The sequence below is a fragment of the Nilaparvata lugens genome, chromosome 1, assembly GCF_014356525.2.
Source record: "Nilaparvata lugens isolate BPH chromosome 1, ASM1435652v1, whole genome shotgun sequence".
Taxonomy (NCBI): domain Eukaryota; kingdom Metazoa; phylum Arthropoda; class Insecta; order Hemiptera; family Delphacidae; genus Nilaparvata; species Nilaparvata lugens.
This window is the reverse complement of record NC_052504.1, coordinates 12,506,135-12,531,882: the sequence shown is the minus strand read 5'-3', so window position 1 is coordinate 12,531,882 and position 25,748 is coordinate 12,506,135. Positions and strand designations below refer to the sequence as shown.

Sequence of the window (25,748 nt, the reverse complement as noted above, 5' to 3'; positions counted from 1 at the left end):
CTCTTTCTTGCTTTGCTCTGTTGCCAGATCGTCTTTTAACACTGTAGAATAGTTTATTAATTAACAAAATATTTCATCTTAATTATGAAAATACATTATGAAATTATTGAAAAATATAATTTATTGCTTAATAAAATATTATTGAATATTTTAAACTAGGATGAACAGTTAATATTAAATCAATAAACCTGAATCAGCTACCGTCTATACAAGGCATTGACAAGACAGAGGTTCGGCAACATTGTTCTCCTATATTCCTCCACTGCCATTATAACGTGAACCTCACTATAGTCGGATATTTCAACGCTTCCACTACTTGTCAACGAGATAGTCCAAAATCCCCAATCACGATCCAACTGGACTCTGACTAGGCGGCTGACCTTGCAATGTCTGATGTGTTGGATCCAAATCGTCCGGCTAGACAACCAACATTCAGCCCAATATCAACAGCCCCATTCACGGTACGACGTCGTATCAAACATTTTTTTTTTTTTACTAATGAACCGACAGATGTATTAAATATTGTGAAACTTATAATATTTTAATGTTGGACCAAAAGTCGGACAAGAAATCGGAAAGTGAATGGCCCGCTCAAGTGCCAGTCATTTCCGACACAGGCGTGCAGGCAAAGACCACTGTTTGTAAGCTGTTGAAGAAGACTGTTATTTGACAATGTTCGCTGAAACTTTATGTTAGTGGATGGCCTATGTAATGCGCTTAAATACTTCATTGTATTCAATAACACTACTTACTTCTTCCAAACTACATAATTCCAAGATTCAAAGCTTGAGGTTGAAGAGTATCATGGGAGCTAAGGTGATGATGAACATTGGATTACCCTGCCATCAGACACTATCCATCATTACCCTCCATTAGACACTATGGCCATTGGCTGCACACATTCATAAATCTACATTTTTCGCCAAAAAGATCAAGTGTAGAAATTGCAATGCGCTAAATAGTTGCAGAATTGCTTGGGCGGAAGCTCCGTTTCACTTGTTCAGAAGAAAGTGATATTCTTGGTTGGTCAAAAATCCTTTTTATTCTCTTGGCGGGTATTTTGAGCTTGAAATTCATGACCTTTAACTTTAAAAAATGTGAATTATTTACAGTAATAGTATTAATATAATATTGTGAACTATTGACTTGGTAATATTTTGAAAATTTGAAAAGTTTGAAAATTACAGTAGATTTGACGATGCTCATAACATGGCAATAAAATTATATTTATTTATTTAGAAAGCCGATTCAGTAGTATTGTTGGTCAAATTCATTGTTTTTTATTTTTGCATAGAACGGTGATATCGCGATCGTTTTGATATTTACATCATTACCATGCAATCGTAAACTGAATATCCCAGTTCATTAATGTCAACCAATTCTATTTATTTATGATTCGCAATCGCAATTCTACATCCACAATCAATATTATGACAACAGTCGTAAAAGTTTTATTGCGTTCCAAAAATATTTTTTAAATGGTGGGTTGCTTGTGCACGACTATTTTCCAATATTAAAATTGTCTTTTTGAAAAGAGCTTTGAGGACCATTTCAGAAGTGCTTAACACGCTTTCCAGGCTCTCTATTATACAGAGTGTGTCATATGTATGGGAACCCTTCAATAAATTGGAGACTGTTGTAGATATAATACTGTAACTTTCAGGATAAGTTACTGGTTAAGTTCTGTACCTTTTGACGTACAACTTAATTTCAACCCATCATAATGGGGGTGACTTAGGGGTTGTAACTCGAATATTTAAAATGTAAACACCCATTGTGTAGTACTTCATTTTGAAGGCCTTTTATAAACAAGAAAGATGACATCAATAAAAATGTTGTATGATACTTGTATCCAAAAATGGCGGCTGATTGAAGTTTTAGTTTTTACTTTAAACTTCACTCAGCCAAACTTTGGATACAAGTATCATAGAACATTTTTATTGATGTCTCTCTCTTGTTTTGAAAAGGCCTTCAAAATGATGTATCACACAATGGGTATTTGCATTTAAAAAATTTTAGTTCATAAGTTCTTTAGAAACTAAAACTTCAATCAGCCGCCATTTTGGATACATCATAGAACTTTTTATTGATGCTATCTTTCTTGTTTTAAAACGGCCTCTGAAATGATGTACCAAACAATGGGTGTTTACATTTAAAATATACGAGTTACAACCCCTAAGTCACCCCCTTATGAAGTGTTGAAATTCAGTTGTACGTCAAAAGGTAGAGTATTCGACCAATAACTTATCCTGAAAGTGACAGTATTATATCTAAAACAGTCTCCAACTTATTGAAGGGTTCATACACAATATATGACTCACTCTGTATAGTGAGTTCAATGTACTGGAAATTGTGTAAATTCAAAAAAATATAATATATTTATGGAAATAACTATAATCTTTTCACATTCTAGAGATCTACAATTATTGTTTTTTTATTTAAAAGACTCAACGAGGTGAAAATTAGCATGAATGACTTTAGTATTGCATTGTGACACAATAATGAATTACGGAGCATGCTTCTAATTCACTCCTCTTTTTAATTCACTCCTGTTCTTTGCAAGAGGTTTCTCACCAATGTCGCGTTTCAATTTGTTATATGAATTCTGTAAATTTAATGAAGTTTACCCAAGAGGGGAGGTTTATTTTCATCAAAGACTGGCTGGCTGGCGGAAAATCCTAGATCTTCAATCAGATCGATTATAGAATATAATTAGTATTTGTTTATGGCGACCAAAATACAGTTAGCTAATAATAATATCGTGTGACCTGGCTGGCTCAGGTCTGGTGTCAGAGTTTTCAGGTCGCAACTGATCAATTTCAGGGCCTGAAATTATGTTTTACAGTTAGCTGATATGTTTGGAACAAATTTCAAAATGAAATAATTGACTAAGAAGTGTCACTCTAACGAAATCAGATCAACTTTGTAACATAATATGTATGATAATTGTATGTAATATGTATCATATATTATATGATAGTCAAATGTGTGGTTGATTACGAAGTGAGATGAAACCTATTATAGGTGAATGAGAAAAATGCATTATACAGTATCTTAAAGGCTAAGCCTTGTCTGATAGCTGTCAAAAATGCTCAAGCATTTATAAAAATATCTCAATTATATATTTATCTTATCTACCTGACTGTAGCTCTTCAATCAATAAATATACTCAGGTCAAAAAGGCGTGTGATCTATAAGAGTACTTGTAGATGAGAGCTCAGATTATTGGGTTTTTCAATTACAAACAAATAAGAATTTGATACAAGCTATTATGAATATAATTATTATTACTACAGTTTGAAACTATATCAACTGGATGATATACTTCTGTAAAGTGTTCCAAAGAAATCAGTCGAACTGCAAAATCGCAAAACTTTTACCAAAATACCGTAATAGTATATTTCGCACCTAGGGTCGAAAATGTACGTTTTCCGGCTCGAGATCGCGGTTTTCAAGTTCGAGACGAAGTCGAGAACTTGAAGCGTTCGAGAGCCGGAAAAACATTTTAGCCCGTGTTGCAAACGCTATTTTTCGCCACACCAAAAAAAAACTTCCCAATATAAAAGAAATTGAAAAATAAATGAAATTCAAACAGCCTATTTTGATAGTTTGAATCTTGGTTATGACAACTTTTACTTTCAATATTACTAATTAATAATTTACAATAGTGACCATATTCTTATACTATTAATATTTCGAATAATTGTTTGAATTTTTATAGCTCGCGCTTTGCGCCCGGTGCAATATCTCATGGATAGATGGATGAATAGAATTTTCATTACTATTTTGAAATAATGTGATGAAAAAATTAATATAATTGCATATTTCACAGTTTTGTCTCAAAATATATCTAAAAAATTGATTGAAATTAAATTATGTTAACTAATATAAAAAATAGCTAATAAAAGTCGAAATTCATCGACAAAAGAAGTGTCACTCTAACGAAATCAGATCAGCTTTGTAACATGTATGATAGTCAAATGTGTGGTTGATTAGTGAGATGAAATGAGAAAAATTCATTTTACACTATCTTGAATGCTAAACCTTGTCTGATAGCTGTCAAAAAGGCTCTAGCATTTATAAAAAGATCTCAATTATATATTTATCTTATCTACCTGACTGTAGCTCTTCAATCAATAAATATACTCAGGTCAAAAAGGCGTGTGATCTATAAGAGTACTTGTAGATGAGAGCTCAGATTATTGGGTTTTTCAATTACAAACAAATAAGAATTTGATACAAGCTATTATGAATATAATTATTATTACTACAGTTTGAAACTATATCAACTGGATGATTGATATACTTCTGTAAAGTATTCCAAAGAAATCAGTCACACTGCAAAATCGCAAAACTTTTACCAAAATACCGTAAAGTTATGTTAAGAGAGCAGAGAGGGCTCATAGATGATTTATTTCTTACAGAAATAAAGTAGATAATGGGAGATTGCGATTTTTATAATTTATTTTTATTAGATAATCAGATTTTTTCAACTGTAGGCCTAATTGTAATAATTGTAGTGCTTGACAATATTTTTATCTAGTTTTAAAATATGAGAAAGGCTTCTTAATTCTTTTAAGAAAACAGTTTTATATTGGGAAAAATCCTGCATGATTTTATAAATTTGAAAATACTAGTAGTTCTGAGAACAGTAGACCTAACGCAGTTTTCTCATCCACAAGCATCTGATGACACCTGTTCTAGTTGATTCAGTTGAATCACGATTCACAGCTGAATCATAATTTACTCATAAAAACTGTTATTTGTTTTCTCCAAGATCAAAAACTCACTTATGTTAATAAAGTCAGTTCACGTTTGAATTTGTATCCCATATGATGATTTTCACTTTCGTGATAATCTTTCCATCTGATATTCTCAACTATTTTAAAATTAATATTTTTCAATCAAGAATATTATAATTTCTTCGACATTATTCAGTTCATTCAATCATTTTTTATTTTATTTTCAATCATCTATTAAATTTGTTTTTGAAATGTGAGAATATTGATACTGATGGGCACGATCATAAGAAATATTGAAACCCTTCCTTATAGAAATAGACACGGTCAGACATCTGTGTAATGCATGCAATCCACTTGTAAGCTTTAAAGCTTAAGACAAAAGCAATTAGAGTTGAAACATAGACCTCACTACGTTCGGTCAAAAAACCCTCTCTATGACTACGATTATGATTTAGAATAACATCTTAATCAATGTGGAATGCATTATAGTAGTTTGAGAAGTTTGATGGTGATGACGATGTTAATAATAATGCAATGTTGAGAATTAACTTGAATTTATTCCATTACTCGAATTTTAACAAAATTCATGAAAATTGCAGGGCTTTAGTTTGACAATGTTTGCAATGTTGAATTTATTCAATCATGCAACTAAGTACAAGCAGTTCAAATGATAAAATACATTGAATAACACAGTTTTGATTGTCTTGATAAAAGTTGTTATTATAAACTACACTGGAGGAATAGAGTTATCAGAGTTATTTTCCTTTGAGAATGCGATTTCATTCATTTTTGTAACGCTCATAGAATAATTATGTAAACTGACTTGTATTTCATTGTAGATTATAAAAAATTTCATTTGGACACTTTTAGTAAAACACTACTAAAAACGAATTGAATAATACAAATTTATTCATCAAGCTCTATGCTAAGGAGCAAATTTATCCTATGGCAAATGTGATCAATTATAATCAACAACGAATAGAAGTAACGACATTGAACAAAGTTCAAAAGCGCACATAAAAGTTCTGAAACATCGCATTTAAAGATCTCAATCAATCAAATAAGTATTTTTTTAATAGAGAACATCACAGTCACTATATCAAACTTAAAAAATATTCAATTTCATTGAAAACTCAAGGCTTTTGAGATACCTTTAGAAAATTCAATTTTAAATCTGTTTTGTTCATGCTTTCATCAGACTTCTGTTTTTTTCACTCTTTCTACACATTTTTCACAAAGCAATTGATTTCCAAGGTAAAGAATATCCCTTAATTTTCCACTTATTACACATTTTGTACTTATCAAAAATAAGGAAATAGTCCTAAAAATCCCGGAAATACTTTCTAACCGAGACAAGAGTAGCGGTTTTTCAGTCGATAAATTAATTTCCAAGTAGAAGTACAAATAACGTTAAATTATTGCTTTTCTTCTATATATTATTTTATGATAAGGAAGGTGTTATCTTCATCTTAGTCTACAAGGTTGAGTTGACCTCGTATAGTAAAAATTATTCACTTAGAAAAATATAAAGACTTTTCAATTAACGCACCACATTTACAATTTTTCAGATAATGTACCTGATGGAATTAGGTACATCCAAACAAAAATTGAAAATTAAACGAATTCAACCAAGTGATAATTTATTTTTAAATCGGCATTTTTGAAAATAGATAATTCTAACATCCTCAACCAAATGAAAACAATTGCCAAATGAATAAATAAGTACCAATATTATAACCTGGGTTTTTAATATTTTTTTGTCAATTCATTTAAAGTAAAAAAAATAATTCCAAAGTTTAGAAATTGGATTATGGATAGAAGGAAAATAAAATGAAATAATTTCTAATCCAGATTCAACAATTATTATACTTCTATAACCTTTTCAAAAGAAACCGTATTTACAAAAAATTCTTCCACACCGAAATAAAAGACAAGCTTTAACATTATATTTACAGTTCTTAAAATTGAAACAGATACAACCATCAACTTGCAAACCATTTTTGAAAAAAATTCACAGCCCTATCCTGGGTTAGATAGAATATGATATTAATGATTGCTCTAAAAATTTGATACTGATAGCTGAGAGATAATACACAATTAACTCAACTCAGAACCTGAGATTTGGATGCTGAACAGCAAGTCATATGCGTGGAAAATGTTTAAAGTAAATGAGATTAAAAAACCGAATAGTAAAACTTTGATTTACGACGGAAATACTGATTGGATAATCACTTGGTGTAAAAATTTATTCTCAAGTCCTAGATTGAGTTAATACATTAAGTTTATTCATTTGCAAGTTATCAATAACAGAATCAGGCCAAATTACAGAGATATTAACATTTCTCTATACTGCAGTAGGTACTAAAAAATATTATACAGGCCAATTTCAAAACAAATAATCTACGGTAGCCCCTTATTTACAGACTATTGAGATGGACGAATACTGTACTAGGAAGTATCACTTGAAAAACTTTGAATTGTTCACACATGCTACAAACGTTCATCCCCTTCAGTTGCTAGTGTTTAACGCGACTATAAACTAAAATATTGGAGACGATATTCTCAATTATTTTGATATCAATCAATGCATTAAGTCAGAAATAAAATCAATTAATTACTAGTTTAAAAATAAATACGTTTATTCCATCAATGTGGAAAAGTTAAAAATACAGTATGCATAAAATAATAATCCTGATTACTTTATAAAAATTTGAAAAAATAGAACTGTTAACTTTCAAAATAGTTGACACCTCAAGATTTCAAATAATGTTTATTTGAGCCCATGTTGAAAAACGACTGCGTAGGAAATTTAAAAACTACATCTGATAGGAACGTTGGGTTGAATATTTTCAAAGAGTATGAACTTGACAAAATAGAATACGAATAATAGGGAAGAGGAAAATTTGTTCTCAACTCATTGTTTGCATGAAGTTATCGAATCACATTATGAAGCAGAAAAATTGTTCTGTATGCAGGTGCAAACCTTTATCATTGTATTGTGCTTTTCCGCTATGCATATATGTGGAACTACAATTGGAAGAAATCAGAGATACGGCTTGAAGAGTAGCCTAGTTACGCACAAATCAAAGAGATCATTTTCAAAATCGATATCCATACATTTTGAGAAATGATTGTGTGGAGCAAATCATGTTCAACATATTATTCTAAATGAATAACAAATAGAATATGTAACTATAACTGTAGAATGGATCATTTTATTTTCGATAACTAGTAAAGGCATACTTTTTCAGATGATGCCTGAGTCTGTTGCATTGTGACTTGAGCGGCAGTAATGGCGTGAATGAATAAAGGTGAATAAATGCCTGGACGAATTTACAACAGAATATGTTATACGCTGTATTCCATAATTTCTTGGTAATTAATATCCACAACCACATCTGTGTAAGTTTGATGATGAATAAATGTTCAGTTTAGGTGGTGAGTTTTTTTGTGTAGTTGAGAAGTTGATATTGTGGTAATTATTCGTATTGAATGAAAAAGACCAAGAAATTGTCAAAAAACCACAGATTTATTAATACTTTGAAAGACAGGTTTCGGTTATTACACCATTGTCAATCTCTGATAAACTAAAACTAAATACAAGAGCAGCAGAATTTATTTTAGTAGGCGAGTACTGCTATTGGTCAAGGGCATGAACGTCTGCCATTGGCATTAGTCAATAGTTTTTCCATTTACATATTTGTTTTATCTTTCACACTTGTTTTCTTGATTCTTATTTTGTACTGAAAGTAAATTTTGTTATCATGGCGATTCTGTTGCTTAAGCCGCCATTTTGTGACACCGTTGAGTGGGAGGGGACTGTCTAGCTGGGCCAATGACAGGCGTTCATGCCCTTGACCAATAGCAGTACTCGCCTACTAGTATGAATTCTGCTGCTCTTGTATTTAGTTTTAGTTTATTAGAGATTGACAATGGTGTAATAACCGAAACCGGTCTTCCTAAGTATCAATAAATCGGTGGTTTTTTGACAATTTCTTAGTCTTTTTCATTCAATTAGGTGGTGAGGTTTATTCCTGATGAAAGGAATGTGATTTTGAAAGCAAATATCTAGAATTCAGTTCTGTAGGCCAACTATCGATTATCCGTACAGTAATAGTCAGTGATGTAAAAGCCAGCTATATCCTCCTTGATGTAGGTCAACTAACGGCTATCCATCAAATGGCCATTATCACACATAACTTACCGATTGTCGGCCGACACTCAGAATTATTGTCCTTAGATTGGCTAATTCTCACCAACAGCTGATTACCAGCCAATCGGAGGACAATTCTGAAGGTCGGCTGGAAATCTGTTTGTATGACAACATCCATTAGTAGTAGCGCGAAATTATCTGAGCAAACAAAATATAGCACCGATACACACTATCTAATAGACATTTCTGATTGGAAAATAATTTTTCAAGGAGAACTTGTGAGTTGAATATTGGTATTCTTAATAATAATAGAACTGAATGCTTTTTTATTTGATAAATTGGTGAAGTTTGGACAATAATGTCCACTCAACCACTATCTCCACTAAAAACCACTTAACAACGTCGTTATGAAAAAATACAAAATAAGCACTCAGTAGACAAACAATTGCCTACAATTAAATGCATCTATGAATAAAAAACAACCGGTCAGCGCCGCGTCACTACTTCAATAGTTAGTGAAGACAAAAATACTGAAGAAAAAAAAAACATTAAAACATTGGAAAGTGACTTTTTTATAAAAATCATTTAGGTCTACAGCGTTGATTTATCATGTTGCAATTTATAAGAGTCCAATACGTATAGCAAAATATCTTTACTTGGTTGCTAAAAAACATATAAGAGGGGGAACAGACTATTTATCAAGTTCTGCCAACTTGATTTTTTTAAAGTTAGTCACTGAAGATCAAAACAATGTTGAAAGAACTTCATCCACACGACTAGACAAAATTATGAGGAACATTTTAATAGGGGTTCAACATTCAACTTTCAAGAAATTCAAATATAAGAGGTGTGTGGTATGTGGATCACAAAGATGATTCAGCACAGATACAATTTAAATTATATAAATCACTAGAAAGTAGTAGTAATATAAATCATGAAAAACATATTCTTGATTTATATTTTCATATACTTGATCATCGTTACCACATTTTTTACCAAGTTATGGTTTCAATTGAGCTTGGTATAGTAAAGAAACATTCAACATTCTAGAGATCCGTAAGTATTCTTGTGTAAAGAGGCAGTTTATCTAAACTCAGTACAGAGTATTTTAATGAGTTCAACCCATCAGTCAAAAATCTATCCACTCCAGTTTCTAATAGGTGATATCGGTCTTCACTCGGTTTCTGTTTTTTATGTGAAAGCATTACATACTTGGAAATCTTATACTCATATCGGCAAATTCTACTTCCATTTCTAGTAACACGATTGAAAAAATCATCATCCTCGCCGCCCCAGCCATAAAATGTATTTGAGAACCCATTGACACGTTCGAAATATGATTTCAAAATAGCAACAGCGCCGCCAAACAGACTACCGTAGGGCAATTGGTAGTCAAACACATCAATGTAAGCTGTCATATGTCTAGGAAGTTCGGTACACGCATACATGTTATTCAAGTTCTGAGGAATCAAGTCTACATCTGTAAATATGAAACAATGAAATGGAGAAATTTTTCCAGCTTCAGAAAAACCAACATTGAATAGCTTTGCTCTGTTAAAAGGTCTTTGATGCGTCTGTTCAACTATAAAAATTTGATAGTTTAACTTTTGAGCCTGCAAGAAGGGATGCATGTGATAAAGAAATACATGTAAATTTTGTATTCTGTCTCTGTATGGCACAACAATAGCAACATGGTGTTGAGACACGCAGTCATGAGGCTTCCACGCACCGCCTTCACTAATGTCTAGTTTATCCAGCTGCTTTAAATCGTTTTCCGTTACATTCACATTTGGATATGGCAAAACAGTATTCACAAATTTTGGCATAAGGTCGCACAATTCATCATCGCGCACTTCCTTTAGGTTATGTGGAGCAGGTACAAGAAAGTTCGGCAATTCTGCCAGTGTTATTATTTTTGCAGCCGAATGAGTCAAAAATCCAAAAGCATACAATAAAATGTTCACTACAATCACAGCCACTAATAAAATCAGAAATAATAACTTCTTATTGCAAGTGTACGAACATTTTCCCCGGCCAAAATGCAGAAAGCTAGACATTTTATGCCATGCCAAAGATGCTTCTGTAAAGAAAATTTACTGTTCAGGATTCTCCGCAGTGTAGAGTTTCCAACATCCTCAGATAAAAGATAATTTTTGTTTAAACTGTAGATAATAAACTATTATTGATCAATTGACTGCATTGCGTAAAATAGCAAATAATACTGGGAAACTTCATACTGATCCGTATATAGGTTATCCTAGAAATTTTACTGATCACAACAACAGGGAACAGACGACGTTTGACATCGATCGTATCAACATCGCCATCTTGAAGCGTCGATAACTTTTATGTCGACATGATTCATGTCGATAGGAATATCAGTCGATACTCGTACAATTGAAATATCGATTTGTTATTAATCAATATTATCGAGAGTCGCTAGTTGTAAGATCATATCGATTTATCGTAGGTCGATCAGGATTTGTAATTTGCGGTAGAAACCGATCAAACTGAAGCTTATTATCTGTTTAATTATCTGGAGTACGGTACTGTATTGGACAAGTAAAATCGTTGACCTCAAGTTTTCTTAACTAGAATAAAAAGACAACCTTGCCTGGAATAATCCATGTTTGTAGTATGTCAGCCTTTCTTATAGCAACCAGCTGCTTGAAGTTAGAATATTTCAGTCAAATAACTTGTAAATTTCCAGCATTTAGCATAAAATAATTAGTATACAATAAATACAGCTGCTCTCCTTACTTGAAAATTTATTTTTTCTGCTCGAATGACTCGTCTTTCACAAAAATAATCATAAACTAAAAAATAACTCTAATATATTATTACGTCGGATAAAAATTATCCAGACACCAACAGGGAGAAGACATTCTCCCTGTTATTTTGATGTAAAATTCTCACTTATTACGACCTCCCATTATTTCATTATTTTGAGAGAAGTAATATCCAAAATAAAAACATATTTTTGCAATGTTTTCAATTTTATTAGAAAAATTGAACAGGTGTGTACGCCTAATCCTAGAGAGAAGAAAATATTGAATTTCCTTTTGATCCTTCAACCCTGAAACTTCTTCAGCGCTACTGTAATATCGGAAATTATATTCTACAAACAATTCTTTGGCAGAATTGAAAATTTCAGAATGTTGCAATTGTTTCAATCCGGCAACGCTGTAATTTGTTCGGTTGGAGGTTCTCAACTTATTTTATGCAGACTACAAGGCTAAAAAATCTTTTTACTGGTTTTATATATTTTTTTTGTATAGATATTTTAAAAGTTTGTCAATCTGAATACTATTAATTTATCAAAACGAAAAAGTTTTTCAGGAGTTTTTTTTTTCAGATTAACACTTTCTGAGATATGAGTGCCTAAAGTTTAAATCTTGGAGACAACAGATCATTAATTCGGTAAGAGATAAATTTATTAAGTTTTGGGGATAAAATCATGGTATTGTTGATTGAAAAAAAAATAATAAAAATGTCAATTTTCGATTAAATAATTCAATTTAAAAATTATAAAAAAGCACTCCACCTAAGTTGAGTTGCACAGCCTTAATATGGTCACCCTTGAAACCCAAAAAGGATAAGTTTTTGAATTTGAAAAAGACAAATTCATTTTTACTTTCCTTGCCCTATTATCATAGGTAAGGAAAGTATTGCTTTCCAAAAAAAATTAAGGTACCCCAATTTCTATACGTTTCAAGGTCCCCTGAGTCCACAAAAGTGGTTTTTGGGTATTGGTCTGTATATGTGTATGAGTGAATGAGTATGTGCGTCTGTGTACACGATATCTCATCTCCCAATTATTAACGAAATGACTTGAAATTTGGAACTTAAGGTCCTTACACTATAATTTTCCGATTTTTCAATCGAATGAAATTCAAGATGGCGGCTAAAATGGCGAAAATGTTGTCAAAAACAGGGTTATCCGCGATTTTCTCGAAAACGGCTCCAACGATTTTGATCAAATTTATACCTAGGATAGTCATCGATAAGCTTTATCAACTGCCACAAGTCCCATATCTGTAAAAATTTCAAGAGCTTCGCCCCACCTCAGCAAAGTTTGATTTTAGATTCCCAATTATCAGTCTTCAGATACAATTTAAACAGAAAATTTCAGGTGGAAAGGATTCAGCATGAAAATCTCTACAATTAATGTTTAGTAAAATTTTCACCTAAAAATGGAAATAAGCTCAAAATTCGAGAGAATGTGATTATTCAATTGCAAACTGTTGATTCTATTGAATCATTCACTATGAAGAGATAGCAGACCTCGTGTGTCTCCAGCATGATAGTCCTGTCACCAATTGGCTCAGATCTTTGAATAGTAGAGATGCGCGTGAACACTAGCGTCAGGTGATCAATTTTCATAACGGCAAGGAAAGTTGTGTGAGTGCGCCACACCAGATTTTTTAAATGAGAAGGTAATGTGATACATGATTTCGATACAGAGTTCCAAGAGAAAGTGAAAGTCGCAAACCACACATCGATATCACAACCTGTATCAGATTTTTGATGTAAAAGTTGTAAATTATGTTGTATATCAACCAGCTGAAATCATTTATCTGTGTCATGAAAGACGGGCTAAGTGATAGCTCACAAATAGCCTCAGCTGATGTTATGAATGAATGGAAAAACTGTAGTAATTGCATGCAATGAATTCTTCAGATGACTAAATGATAAATCATAACAAATTATTTTCTTATGCACTTTCAATGTTATTTTTATATCCTGAAAAAGGACGAAGGAGTGAGTCCATTTTTTTGTCCAACAAACTTGATCTGTAAAAAGGGTCCAAGAATACGTGTTCAAGATGTTTTAAAGCTGATTGATCTATTCTTTCTAAAGTTATTGTAGAACATACAAACAGATGGACAACGACTTTGGCCTTCAGTACGTCAAAAGTGAGAACTCGCTGACGCTCGTTCAATTATTGATTTTAAGCTTGCTTTTTAATAGGTCGGTAAAAGCCTTGTTTTACAATGCTTTCTTCACCCCAATATACAAGTGATAACATCTGCAAATATATAGAATTTTTCTATCTAATTTTCTAACGTTGATGTACAGTAGTATTATTTAAATAATTAAAGATTATTCTACAGCTGCAACATGACGAAGTATCAGCATTTCTTAGTAGATTTTCAACATTGGTTTTATACTAATCTTTGCATCGATTTTATCTTTGATCGAAGGGGGGAGGGAATTTAGATTCTGTAATTATCTGATTAATTTGTTCTAAAACCTGGAACATGAGACTTCATCCAGCAAGGTAACTCGATATTATTACAGTGTTTCATTAAGACAATAAAATATTGTCAAACAAGCAATCATGCACAGAAAAATTATCAATATGCAATAAGCTCTCATCATTCAAGTATACATTGGAACCACACCCATCAACCAGAAGTGTCGCCGTCAAGATGTCACCCTGACAGCCTGTCACTTGGTATTTCAGACACATACGACAACCTGTCACCACCTTCAATGTCGACAAGGTGTCACACACACTTATGAGGGCGACCATTTGTACAGGAGGCGCAGATCATAGGTAGGTAGGTAGGTCGCAATCTAGATTGTTATGTACCTGATTTTCCAGGTACAGCCTTGGAGGTATCTCAATATGATTTTTGACAGTCAACCGACCAACAGCAACAGAGTAGCAAAAATACCTGGTTTTTCAGTCGACAACCAGTCACCACCTTCGATACAACAGAGTACCAAAAATACCTGTTTTTTTAGGCGACAACCTGTCCCAATCTTTGATGTCGACAATTTGTTATCACATGATGATGTCACCTAAGATGTGTTATCGGATGGGAACGTAAAATTGCCTCGCAGGTCTAGCATTCTTAGCTCAATTTCAAATTTGGCATTCAACTGACAAACAACAGAGAAAGGAGCTGTCTAAAATGGAAGAACTTTAGTTACAGCTACAGTTTGAAAACCGTTGAAGCGTAAGTTGCCTGTTTCTCAGGCGATTTATTAACAGGAGAGTCAATAATAACATAAAGTTTGCATATAAAAAGTGATGACTCATATCTGCAGTTTATTGCTAAATACCAGTTCAAAATTCTTTCTTGAACAATGACTCTATTCAGTTCAGTCCATAGGTGCGTAGAGACTTAGGCGGGATGCACACCGGAGAAACGCGTTTCGTGAAAAAAGTTTCAGGAAACGTGAAACGAAAGTTGCTCGCAATCGACTGATAAGATTAAGCAGGGAACGTTTCTTTTGTATGCATGCGCGAGTAAAACGGATTGCATGAAACAAGTTTCATGAAAGAGGGCTTCACGAAATGTGTTTCTCCGGTGTGCATCCCGCCTATGCGCCAAGAACACGTGCATTTCTCATTCCATCAGCTGATGCTATATTTATTATATCATCATTGAAATTTTGCAGTCAAATAACAAACAACAAAGAAAGGAAATGTCTAAAATAAAAGAACTTTAATTGAGCCGGGTCCACACTGAACAAATGTTCGAGAAACATATTAGTTGAAACAGTTTGGGCAAATTATATTATGTCTGACAAACGTTTGCCTGTGGCCAGTGTAGACGCGTCACCAAACAAAATATTTGTAAGTGGGAAGAACACGTTTTATGTCTTACAGCTGTTTTACAGCTGTCAACTCTGAAAATGTTTGGAAAAACAGTAATTTTTTGTTCGACAAACAATGATTGTCCAAACTTTTTAAAATGCTTGTCCCTGAGCTTCTCAACAAACATGTTTCCCGAACATATATGTCGAACATTTGTTCAGTTTGGAAACGGCTTAAGATGTATCTTTCTGTTTCTGTACAAATACAGATAAACTAAGCTGAACATCAGCTGATGAAAAGCAAAATACGCGTGTTCGTGGCGCTCAAGACTGTATGCACCTATGACGAAGATGTTAGTTGACTACTGTAATTTGGTCTTGCTGTTCCAAGATCCACTCGCACACACGCATTACTTCTCAGCACTCAACTGCTACAACCAACTAGTGTCGACTTGCACCTGCTGCTCACCAACTAAAAGCTGCGGGCAGAGAGAAATTCTATACGATTTGATAAGATTGTTTTATTCTATGCTGCAGGGTACCGAATGGTGACAGGTTGTCAAAAGCCGGTTCAAAAAGGTGACAGGTTGTCGGCACCGGAGGATGTGACCGGTTGTCGGAGTGACACCTTGACGCGTTGCCAGCCACAATATAGTGAAAAGTTTAGTAGTGGTTACCTGTTGAGCAGCCTGCAGTAGGGGCAGATGTATGTGCGAGACAATGTGCGGCAGACGACGCCACTCCTTCATGCAGAGTCCACTGGCCACCTTCACGTAGCGCTCCACCTCTGCCAGGCTGTGACGTCCCTGCTGCTGTTGCTGCTGCTGCGGCTGCTGATGCTGCTGATCTGACTCTGCGTTGTGGCAGATCGCCAAGAAGCCTTTGTACAGTTGCACCTAAACAAATCAGCAAAGTAGGCAGCTGATATATTTTTATAAAACATTCCAATCCGCAATAGCGGAATAATATAGCGGGAAAATAAAGCGGAAAAATTGTATTTGATCTTAAAAACAAAAAACAAAGAAAACAAAAGTGTTAAACTGCTTGGGATCTATTTGTATCAAACGTTGACCAGGCATAAACATATTGAAATACTATGCAGGAAACTTGCCCGTACAACCTTTCTGCTTTTCAAGTTAAAAGACTCAATAAGTAATAAACTGATGATTCTCTCATATTTTGCCTTTTTCCACTCCCACTTACTATATGGGAATCTTCTATGGGGGAATGCATCTGATGATGAACGGGTGCTAAGGTGGCAAAAGAAAGCTATCCGATGCATGCTTGGCCTTCGTCAGATGGAATCGTGTAAACAACACTTTATTGAATTAAATATCATACAGCCCCAGGACTATACATCCTAAATAGCCATAGTTTATGTTAAAGAAAATCTCTCAACTCTACCCCAACGACTACTTATACATTCACACAACACAAGAAACAAGGAAAATATTGATATACCCTACAATACACTATCCGAGACACACAATAGTCATCTTCATCTGAGTCTCAGCCTTTTCAATAAATTACACCCCAACTCCCACACCGTCCCTCTAAATGAATTCAAAACAGTTTTAGAGACATGACTAAAAAGTAAAGCCTTCTACACAATTAAGGAATTTATAGAATCCTTAATTTATAGATTTATTTCGAATTTAGAATTTATAGATTTATAGAGATTTGAAATTTGAAAACTAAGAAGTCTAACTGAATCTGTTAATGGGGCATAAATGTAGAGGGGATGAATAGTATTAGTTTTGACTAGTTGGTAGCATAGAGAAACAATAGCATAAGTAGATATCCCATGGCATAGGGCGTTTATGTCGCAACTTTTACTGTTATCTCAAGCCGATAGTCCACGTAGTTTCGTGAAGCTTTATGACGCTGGTAGTCTCTCATATTGTGCTGTTCATACACTCTTACCCGGTCAAAACAGTAAAAGTCGACAGTAATCGGCTTGAGATAACAGTAAAAGTTGCGACATAAACGCCCTATACCATGGTATATCTACTTATGCTATTGTTTTTCTATGATGGTAGTGGATTCTTATTGTGGATTTTTCAGGTGATTCGGGTTCTATTTCACTCTCATTTTGTATCGGCTGGGTGCTCGTTCTCACATTTTATTTCATCATCTCTCATTCATTCATCATCACAAATGGGAGCGTTTGTGTGGCATTGTCATTCATCCCCTCATCATTATCACCTGGGCTTAAAATACTCGTAGAGTTCCCCTTGAAAAATAAAAAATAAATGACAATTCATAGTCTGCTGAACTTCAGGCTTGTGCGATGGTAATGATGATGTTGAGAGATGAGTGGACTTTCAGCTTGAGGTTGTGATTACATTGGATATGAAAGTGCATGTGAGATCATGCATGGCCAAGCGCACAGATGAGAAACAAAATCTGGAAAGAGCAATAGAAACACGCACACTGAACGCGTGCACTTGCTGGTTGCGTTTAGTGTGAGCAGCTACAGAAAGGTCACAATGTGTTTCAATGGCTCTCACCAGATTTTGTTTCATGGCTCATGCATGATCTTTATTCTTTATTGATTCATACAACAAGTACATCATCGAAAATGAAAAAAATCTCGATCTGACCTGCATCCAGTGTTATCATACCCTTAGGTGGGTTCCGAACCACCGGAAAGCAATATTTAAACGATTTGAGGAGTAAGTTTGTGTTTCTTTTCTAAATTCAAAGTTAATTGAATAAAAAATATCGCATCCCCGAAATTCATAAGATGAAATATAGACAGCTGTGAAATATAAACACGATCATTTTAGAGAATTGTGTTCTGTTTATCAATAAATAAAAATAACGAGCGAAGCTCGGTGCCCCGATATTGAAGTATTAACTAAACAAGTTTGAGACACATCGCTACACAGTAAAATAATTAAATTGCAACATACCTTCCAGGCCATTTCTTGTGGATAAGTTGTATCCACTTGAATGATGGCTTCTTTCATGAGATTCCAGTCGGGAACTCTCCAGGCACTTTCCAGAATCAAAAATGGGTTCATTACAGACTTATCTTTGCCATAGTCCAACAAGTCGCCCCAATGATTCAGCTCTTTCGTACACCTAAAGGTGAGAAATTGATAGGAGCATAACTTGCATTAAATCTATGGAGTCAATACAAGGAAAACAAGAAACTAACAGTTTATTCTTCCTAATAGGAAGTCTGTACTATATTTATTTATACATTTGTACTATATTTATTTATACATTTATACATAGGTTACAATATCATTCTCAACTATGAATGATTGGGAAGGAACAACAGGCTTAAAGCCCAAAACTGTTCCTTTCCCAAATTTAGATAGAGCGAGGTTTACGTTTTGAAGTCAGACAGTGGATTCCATAGGGCAACATAGTTGTCACGTTTTCTTTTCCACTGCATCTGTGATTGAAGTCATGCCGATATATCTGATATAGTATTGATGGTTAATTCTTGATTCTAGTTTCGTGTTACATCTAATAATTGTTGATTCTTGTTTGTAATTATTTCTGACTATATTTTTCGAAATATTTTTTTAATCTAACTATAGATTTCGGAAATATATTAGGGGTATTCACAATGTTGTTTTAGCCAGCTAAATTGCTATTTGATAACTCTGGATTGTGAACGCTCCATCTAAAACCATCTGCTATTAGCTAACTGCAGAAGCGATCCAAGCGGATAATTTTTGTGTAACTTGAAGTTAGTTTGAAACTTGGACCAGTTATAGAATAGACTTGCTGGGAAGTCTAGCCTCTGAAGCCAACATCTACTGCCATATCTCCAAATCGTGACGTCATCATCGCATAGAAAAGTTTTAGATTGTGTCTATTTCAGATGAAAGTAAATTATTATTCATAAAAATGGTAAACTCCCGCTGCGCTCCCACTGAAATAGACGCAATCTGCTATGGAAAACAATGTAAACAAACTCTACAGAAAAGTTTTCTATCCGATGCTGACGTCACGATGGAGCGATATGGCAGTAGATGTTGGCTTCATCGACTTTCAGTATGAATATACAATGGGGCGTGTCTATTCTATAACTGGTCTAAGGTTTGAAAAAGTAAGATTATAAACATATGGCTGCCGTTTTAAAAGAGATAGCTAGAGTTAGCGGACTCAAACCTGCGCTATCTGCTATCTCGTCTGTTAATTTTTTTCTAACGTACCACTATAGCATTGAGTTAACACAGACTTAGCAAATAGCTGGAGTTAGCGAATAGCTCGACTTCGCCAGCTAACTCCAACATTGTGAATACCCCTATTTTATTCATCCCGTCTTATTGCATCCACCAAGAGAATATTATATTTTTATTATTCAAATTTCATGATGATGAATTATGACAATTGCGATTGAATATTCTGGTATTTGATTATAATTTCTCATAGCCTTCAAAAGCTCTTGCAGTTTGGCAGCAGTGCTGGATTAGAAAAGGATGAATTTATCTTTTTTGGCTAGTGACAGACACGGATAGCAAGCCAATGTTGATCGGATGCTGACTTTAAAACGAGAATCTCACTATAGGAGAAACCGTCATCAACTATCAAAATGTATCAGATCATGGAATTTTGAAATAGGTTTATACTTTGTCAATTATTTCACAATTATTTTTTTTGGTTCATAATAAAATTTAGGGTTTGATGACACTGGATGTACAAGTGCATGTTGTCAGATCATGGATGAGCCGAGAAACAAAATCTGGAAAGAACCATTGAAACACGTTGTAACTTGTCTGTAGCTGCTCACACTGAACGCAACCAGCAAGTGCCCGTGTCCAGTGTGACTGTTCCTATAGCTCTTCCACATTTAGTTTCCCATCTGAGAGCTTGGTCATGCATGACCTCACGTGCATTTGCTCATATGAGCATCCAATGTGATCATACCTTCAGAAGATTGATTTTTTGCAAAGCAATACAATTATATGAGCTATAAACTTGACTAATTTCCTACCGATTAGGAAATCTTTATCCAAATTGTCGAGTGTTTTTCTGAATAAAATTCAAATTGAAATCAGTCAATGAGATTAAATCCCTGGAAAAGTTGAAAATGTAAATTAGTCTTTCTTACCTTATCCACTGCTCCTCCCATAACCTTTCTTCGCTCATAATAGTGAAAGGCGCAGACGTGTTGGTGAAATCGTGTCTAGCTTTTGTTATGATAGCCTCATACTTTTCTAGAGCCTTTCCGAAGAAGCCTTGCTGTTCATAAGACAGAGCGATGCCAGTTTCTTTGTATTTGGCATTTTTCTGCCATAAAGCACACCACATATCTTCTTCGTGTAGTTCTTTGTACATCTCGGCCAAGTGATCGATCAAAGTCTAGAATAGCAGATCAGAAAAAACGTCTCAATAAATTCATAATTCGAAGATGTAGCATTCATCGAGAAGTAAAGTAAAATATGAAAAGTTGGTTCACAACGACTATTGAAGTTTCTGTAGTTTAAAAGTTTCAATAATTCTGAAACTGTAATTAAAGCTGAAATCGGTGATAAATTATTGATTCGAAGTTTCAACTATTACGTTGCAGCCGGAAATGGTTTCAATTTGATCTGCTCCATTTCTCAAATACATTATGTTTCTCCAATACTGAGAAAAAGACAGTATATTTCATGTTTTCATAAAATAAATAGCTTGAGCCAGTGCAGTTCAAAGTGCCGCTTGCTTCGATTAAAATTGTCTTATTTAAAAAGGCAATTTATTGTATTATTTAAATTGTGTTGATTAAATTGTCAAATTTAGCACACCGAGATTTATCAATGTTTCTAGTCCAAGCGATGCCTACAGATGGCAACACCATCTACTTCACATTTTTCCCAATCATGTATTTTATTCAAAAATACAATTACATCATATCTGCACATAACGTTACCTTAACCTTTGTTTGTTTAAACGTATTGCATGCTAATGGCCCCAATAACAGGTCTCAGTGCCTGCCTTAAGTTTTTAAAAAATAGTTTAGAAGAACGTTCAAAAGTCTAATCAAAATTTTCATCTCATATTAACAAGAGACTTGGATATGATTTTATTCAAAAATCGACAGATTATACGATATTATACGAGAATGATCAACTTGCAACTCACCTGTTGCTGTAGAGAATCAGAATCGATTTCATAAGGGTCTAGTATTTGATCTCGTTTGGCCTTCTGAGCAGCACTCTCGGCAACCATTTGCTCCAGTTTCAATGTTACTCTGTGCCACAGGTTGTGAGATTTCCCTAGGTACTTCATCACGCTCCTAAAAAACATAAAATTAGGTTCAACACACCAAAGATAAATACCATATGTAAAAAATCGTAGCCACATCTATCATTAATATTGTTTGCTTCAAATTGAATTACCAAATCTTTTTTCTTCTCCTTCTTCTTAATTACTTAGCCCCGGTTGCACAACAGCCGGTTAAATTTTAACCGTAATTAATTTCACGAGAACCAATCAGAGAAGGCGTTTTTGATTAGACGGCTTCTCTGATTGGTTCTCGTGGAATTAATCACGGTTAAAATTTAACCGGCTGTTGTGCAACCGACACTTGAATCTTTACTGTAATTGAGGTCTACGTTATAATGACAGTGGATAAGATAAGTTAAGATAGGAGAACAGTGTTACCGACTTTCTGCCTTGCCACTGTCTTCTATAAAAGATAGCCAATTCCAGTATATCTGATGCAATATTAACTGTTCTTTTTTAAACAAAAAATTAGATTTTGTTCGTTAAGAAAAAATATTTTTTAATGATTTAATATTTTTTATAATTGAGATTAATTATATTATGTTAATTAATTTCATTCCTACATTGTTAAAAACGATCTGGCAAAGTTGCAGATCTAGAACATGATACCACATCTGTTTTGTCGAATGATAGGCAAGGATAGCAACACCAATATTAATCAAATACTGCCATTATAACGTGGACCTCACTGTACTATTACTACTGGTCTTGATCAATATGTAATGACGCAAGGTGTCTTTCAAAAGATACAATAAAGTTGCGTACAGATTTACGCGCCGCGAACATGAGCAATTCACTTTTAATCAGCTGATGCCAAGCTTTTTATACCTGTATCTTACCGTTTCTGTAAAAATACAGATATAATCAGATGATTAAAAGTGGATTGCTCATGTTCGTGGCGCGTATATCTGTACGCACCTTTATATATACCATATTCCTATTCAGCGACTAGTATCCACATTATTGCAACTCACAAATTTGAATCATTTCAATAGATACTGTAATATTTTTTCACTTTGAACTGCCAGAGAATTGATTAATGTCATAGATGGGAAAGTTGACTATTTAGAATGAATCTCACGAAGGCATAATGATTTTGTGATTGATATATTACTGAAAACTAATAGAGGTCGAAACCTTCCGACTAAAGCTGGATTCCTACGCATCAGAATCAGTGAACGTGATATAGTCCGGTTTTATTATTACCATAAGTTCTAATGGGTCTATGCATACTCGCTCGGCCGGGCTCAGTGGGAAAAGTCCCATTAAAATTCATGGGAATTATATTTTCACTGTACCGGACACGTACACTGTTACTCAAGTATGCTATGAATTGCACCTCTTCAAGTCTATAAAAAGAGATCTAGACACTAATTGTTGTGAAGCGGCCATATTGAAGCTATTTTGGCGGCAAATTTCAGAATCTAATCTAATACGAACAACTTATTCCCACAACATCATGCATTTTGCAAAACTATCTTCCCGTTTCTCAAGTTATATCAATTTAACCGTAATGTTAATTCAACAACTAGTGAACAAACTTCAAACTATAGTGAGGTCCACGTTATAATGGCAGTGAAGAAAGATAGTAGAACAACGTTGCCGATCCTCTGTCTTGTCACTGCCTTCTACAGACGGTAGCTGATACAGGTTTATTACTGTAATATTAACTGTTCATTCTTGTTTAAAATAATCAATATTTTATTAAGAAAGAAATTATATTTCTCAATAATTTCATAATTAATTTTCATAATTAAGATGAAATATTTCAATTAATTATTCAAAATTGTTAGAAGACGATCTGGCAACAGAGCAAAGCGAGAAAGAGATAGCGCTATCCGCTTTGTTGAATCCTATTATATTAAGCGAGCGATTTCTGTATTTTTATATCTGGTTATTCATATTTATATCTGGTTATTTATGTTCAACGGATCTCGAAAACGGCTCTAACGATTTTCACGAAATTTGGAAATTTGTTTATGATATAAAAATTCTATTGCACTAGGTCTCATCCTTGGGAAAACTCGCTGAACGACATTAAAAGGATAATTCATCCTTGACTGAAACAGCTGAGACTTTCGTCGTCTGTGGATGGTAAAAAGTGAGCAAGTGATTCTGTGGAAAATCAAAATATCGCATCCCGAAATTCATAAGCTGACGTATAGGTTAGGTTAGGTTAGGTTACAGCCAGCTGTGAAATATAAACACGATCATTTTAGAGAATTGTGTTCTGTTTATCAATAAATAAAAATAACCAGCGTAGCTCGGTGCCCCGATATTGATAGACAAGGATAGCAATAATACCATTGCTAATCAAACACTGCCATTATAACGTGGACCCACTATAGACACGAATTGTTTTGAAGCGGCCATATTTGGTGGCAAATTTCAAAATCTACTCTAATACGAAAAACTCATTCGTAACAACATTATCCATTTTGCAAATCTATCTTCCCGTTTCTTATGTTATATTAATTCAATCGTTATTACTTCCCGTTATGTTAATTCAACAACAAGTGAAAAACCTTCAAAACTAGTAAACTGGATATCTTCAATATGGCCGTTCTACAATGCATCATGGAATCGTGTCTTGACCTCTTTTTATACTCCTTGTTTTACACCTTAATTTTTGAACGATTCCGAAAAATAATGCTTTCAATTACTTACGATTTGATTTGCAAGGGTGGATTGCAATGAGTGAGACCCTCGAAGAATGTAGCAATCGCACTAGGATGGATATCTCTTTGAATAACATGACTTCCACTGGCCAGAAATGGTTTTATTTCTCCAGACAAGATCTATAAAAAGATAACAACAAAATTATAATATTTGATGATGAGAACAGATTTTCCTGACTCAAAAATAGGTTCTCTTAATCTAACAAGATTTCATAGCCGTTCAATTTGTAAGACTAGTTTCACATTCATTCGATTCGTTTCGTTTTCGGTAAATTCCGATAAGTGTGAAACTGTAATTCGGTTTGAATTCGGTACCGAATAGAAACCGCATAGAACCGAACGCCCACTTGACTCTAATAAATTCCATCAGGTTTCAATTCGTTGCTAGCGAGAGGCTACTTTCACACACTTTCGGTTCGTTTCGTTTTCGACAAATTCTGATAAGTGTGAAACGATGATTCGGTTTGAATTCGGTACCGAATAGCAACCGCATAGCACCGAACGCCCCCTCGACACGAATAGGTTTCATCATATTATTCGAATTCGTTGCTAGGGAAACAGAAAAAAACAAAGTCTTTTACACACGCTTACCTTTTTTGTTTTTATTTTAACCTGATATCGTGATTAACCAAAGTTAGTAGACAGAAGGTTGGTCACTCATCTATAGTATTTTCGTTGAAATGCAATTGGAGTGGGGGAACTGCAGCCGTGACGTAGGCTGTAGTACAGAGTAGGCAGAATATCGCATTCTTGAAAATCATATGGTGTCGTATAGTCAAATTATATAACACAAACATTTTCTGACATGCAAGCTTTCTGTTTCTGCTTTACAATAATTATTAAAACATTTGAATAATACAATCATTTTGCCATATAAAAGCAAAACCCCACCTCCTAACCTTCCCTTTCAAACCCTTAAGGTTTCTTCATCTTCTAGGTCGTGTTTATATTTTGTAGTTTGGCTATACATCAGCTTGTGAATTTCGGGGATGAGATATTTTGATTCTCGTAGAACATGTGCTCGATACCAGCATGTGTTCAGTGCATTTACAATGAATGAAATTCATTGGATTTATCGGGATCGGTTTATCGGTTTATTGCGATGCATTGGTTTATCAAGATATTTAAGGGTTAATCTGAAATTATAATAGTATAACATTGTCTACTAACGCTTTTCCAGCTTATTAACTTTTTCGTGTCACGTTTTTAGATTCATGAAAAACTTTCAACTTCATTTTATTCATAAAAGTTGAATGAACTTGAAATATTTAACAACATCATTAGAATCGGTGATTCATTCGCTATAAGTATGGAGAATTTTAAAGTTCTAGGTCAATCTTGAGGAGATTATACGACGATATATTTGAAGATACAGTGAATAAACTGTATGCTCAG

General features: G+C 34.1%; 2 protein-coding genes across 2 annotated transcripts in view; both read right to left on the bottom strand.

Annotated features, from left to right (window-relative positions):
• LOC111053487 (transformation/transcription domain-associated protein) overlaps positions 1-25,748 on the bottom strand; it is a 160,447-nt gene that overhangs the window by 52,587 nt on the left and 82,112 nt on the right. Inside the window, 5 exon segments of the mRNA XM_039430392.1 lie at positions 16,122-16,340; positions 18,360-18,531; positions 20,519-20,769; positions 21,532-21,685; positions 24,343-24,473. Coding sequence (XP_039286326.1) covers positions 16,122-16,340; positions 18,360-18,531; positions 20,519-20,769; positions 21,532-21,685; positions 24,343-24,473 — 927 coding nt within the window.
• Positions 9,802-11,301, bottom strand: LOC111053488 (beta-1,4-N-acetylgalactosaminyltransferase bre-4). Its single transcript, XM_022340386.2, has one exon. The coding sequence runs from the start codon at positions 10,950-10,952 to the stop codon at positions 9,942-9,944; it is 1,011 nt and encodes a 336-aa protein (XP_022196078.2). The 5' UTR covers positions 10,953-11,301; the 3' UTR covers positions 9,802-9,941.